At 38.0% G+C, this 3,320-nt stretch overlaps 1 protein-coding gene across 1 annotated transcript in view; it reads right to left on the reverse strand.

Moving 5' to 3' along the window:
* LOC106875923 (dopamine beta-hydroxylase) overlaps window positions 1–3,320 on the reverse strand; it is a 60,195-nt gene that overhangs the window by 20,468 nt on the left and 36,407 nt on the right. The window contains exons 6-7 of the mRNA XM_052969927.1: window positions 2,482–2,581; window positions 614–780 (exon numbers count right to left, since the gene is read on the reverse strand). Coding sequence (XP_052825887.1) covers window positions 614–780; window positions 2,482–2,581 — 267 coding nt within the window. The remainder of the gene's footprint in view (window positions 1–613; window positions 781–2,481; window positions 2,582–3,320) is intronic.

Genomic DNA, 3,320 nt, shown 5'->3' on the forward strand with positions numbered 1-3,320 from the left:
CTCTACATTGTAATTTGTCCATTTTCTGTATTTAGCCCTGTGTGGCTATAATAAAAAGATATCTATCTATCTATCTATCTATCTATCTATCTATCTATCTATCTATCTATCTATCTATCTATCTATTCTATTTATAGACGGCCATGGCACGCGTCTAATTGAAGATTCGCGAAACTTCAATGTGTGCGTGTGCGCGTGTTCGTAAAATTATTCCTCCCTGCTTGTGAAAGGAAAAATTATTCCTCCCTGCTCGTGAAATTGCCGAGAATCAAATTAATATTAAAAATGTCATGCATAGATCTTTGAATGGATCTGATGCAATTCTGTGGGAAAAGTCTAACGTAACGTCCACATTTATCCCATAAACACACACACACACACACACACACACACACACACACACACACATATATATATATACAAGCCAGTCATTATTTCAGTAATGCTGTTTTCAAAGTTGTCATTATTATCTTTCATAGGAATCGGTGAAGACTTCATCCATTAGAAATTGAATGCCTTATTTTTCTTTGAGAGCTCTATTTCTAAGTTGAAGTAATAGAGATCTAAGAACGAATCAGTTAGGTAGAGAATTAATCAGGCATGGTATACTTACAAGTTCCGTGCACTCTGAAATACAGTCTCCCGCTAGAATGAAGCTGTTTTGATGTGGAGGGATCGCCATCTTGTTTGTATATTCCAATCCAATTTCCATGACTCCAGAATCGTACTTCCTTCGTGTTGGAGTAACATAGAACCTTATTCCTGAAGTGTCTTTAACTCCTGTAATTAACGACATTAATATAATGATAATTAAATACGAGACAATTTCCATGGCTCCTAAATCATACTTTCTTAGTGTTTGGGTTACACAGAACCATATTCTTTAGATGTCTTTAGTACCTTTGAATAGGAACAATAATTTAATCCTATGTGTATTACGTAATAACGCCTAGGAGAAAGGGAATGTAGCAAAAGAAATATCTTAGTTGCTAGTAATCCTTTATTAGGGTAACAAACGCTGCAGAAAAGCTGAAATTCCAGGCACCTATTGCCGAGAATCAATCCACAAAGCTCATATTTTGGACATATAATGCGTCATGAGTCATTGCCCAAAATCATCCTGACACGAAGTTTGATGAAGAGAGCAAGAGGCCATCAAATACACTTGTAGACTGACGACATTAAAGAATAGACTGGAATCAAGAGCCTGGTTGATTTAATGCATACTGCACAACATCACAAATGGAACGGGAGAGTCTTGGCAAACCGACTCGCGGACACAAGCAGGACACTTAGCTGATGATGGCTGATGATTTACCGAGAAAATGAAATGACTATCCAGCCTGGTAGACTTGAAAATAAAAACAACACAATGACAAATCTGTGTTATCAACACGCTTGTCTTACAATAATATCTAGAAAGCAAGCACAAACCAAGAAAGATTTCATGGAAACAGATTTGTGATGGCTCATTCATTTTACGATAACTTGCATACTTATTCTTATTTCGTACCACCAGATTCGAAAGAGAATATGTTAATCGTTGTTGTGTTTGTCACAGGAGAACAACTTATTTACGACGTACATCTTCACAAGATACTCAATTCACTAGTACAAGGTATTCTGGAACAATATGACGAAATACCGGAGTTCTAGAATCCGTTATGCTGAAGAATCGAGTATGTTATGAATATATGTTCATCATAAAGGAAATGGTGATGTCCTGCCCTGTGGCGAACACCTATTAGCATATACACGTTGGAATCTGCTGAGAAACAGCTATCAGCATATACACGTTTGAATCTGTTGGAACATATTAAGAATAAATATGCAGGTCATCGATCGTTTTGAATCTTATAGTTCATATTTCTGTGCAAGACATCATGAATGTGATTAGCAGGTGCCCCAAAATGTCATCCATGAATTACTTCACTATGCGATACGATGTTTTCGCTAATACAATATATAGAATGAGCAACCTAGCTCGTTAAGAAAATCTCTGTTAAAGACGAAAGCAGTATTTATACTGAAAAGTAATGTTTATCGCCATCTAAACGTGGGCGTTCTATAAGAACAGACACTACTGCTATTTTAACTTCAGGAGAACAGCTCCTTCAGGTGGTTATTCAGCGCACTTCGCACTCGATATATATTGCAAACTGGAAGAGAAGTCCCTACTATTCTAGCTAGGAGACCACCAGATCACGTGATTTCGACGTCATTTTGGTCATCGTCAGTGATGGATACTCGTCAGCTAGACATAGCGGTAGTTCACCCCAGCTTTCAATATAGAGAAAAACATAACACACATATTTGAAAAAGTTTGTAGTGGGATACATATAAAAAAGTATGACGAGACCAGACTTGGAAATCGGTAGAATTTAGAGACGTTACCGAAACAAACAACAAAAAGATCATCTTGAGGAACCAAGTAAATGTGTCTGTGTGTATTTGTGTGTGCACTGATTTGTAGAAACGTACCGTGTTTTATTTCTGGATTATTATAATGGACTTCCAGTAATATGTTGCGGGAGATGTTGCCTCCAATTGCACAGCCTGCCTCTGCTGGTAAATGTAAGGCCTGCAATTTTAAATGAAAACGGTTTATATGAAAATTATAGAGGTAGGATTAGTAGTATTTCAGAGCAAAGGTATGTAAGAATACGTCAGTTGTTTTCAACCACATGGAGACATACATATACATCTACACATATATTTTAGAGAATTTGCGTAGATTCACAAAATATGCTATATATATATATTCAAAAGAACACATACGCTCGGATATTTGTACAGAATCTATACACATACAACTACACAAAATCACTACCAACGCACATACACATAGCAACATACATATGCATGCACGCATACACCCTACATATAGAACATACGTGCATTTGGACACATACCCACAAATATACTCACACTCATGAAGCAGTTATTATAAAAGAATGTCTGGGGAAAACAGCCAAGGACTCCTGTTGCATGAAAACTTATGAGTGAATTAGCTGCCGGCATAATTGATGTAGTGGAGGCGCAATAGCCCAGTAGTTAGGACAGCGGATTCGCGGTCATAGGATCTCAGCTTCGATTCCCAGACCAGGCGTTGTGAGTGTTTATTGAGCGAAGACACCTAAAAAAGCTTCATGAGGCTCCGGCAGGGGATGGTGGTGAACCCTGCTGTACTCTTCCACCACAACTTTCTCTCACTTTTTCTTCCTATTTCTGTTGTGCCTGTAGTTCAAAGGGTCAGCCTTGTCACACTGTGTCATGCTGAATATCCCCGAGAACTACGTTAAGGGTACACGTGTCTGTGG

The sequence above is a fragment of the Octopus bimaculoides genome, chromosome 1 (assembly GCF_001194135.2).
Source record: "Octopus bimaculoides isolate UCB-OBI-ISO-001 chromosome 1, ASM119413v2, whole genome shotgun sequence".
NCBI lineage: Eukaryota > Metazoa > Mollusca > Cephalopoda > Octopoda > Octopodidae > Octopus > Octopus bimaculoides.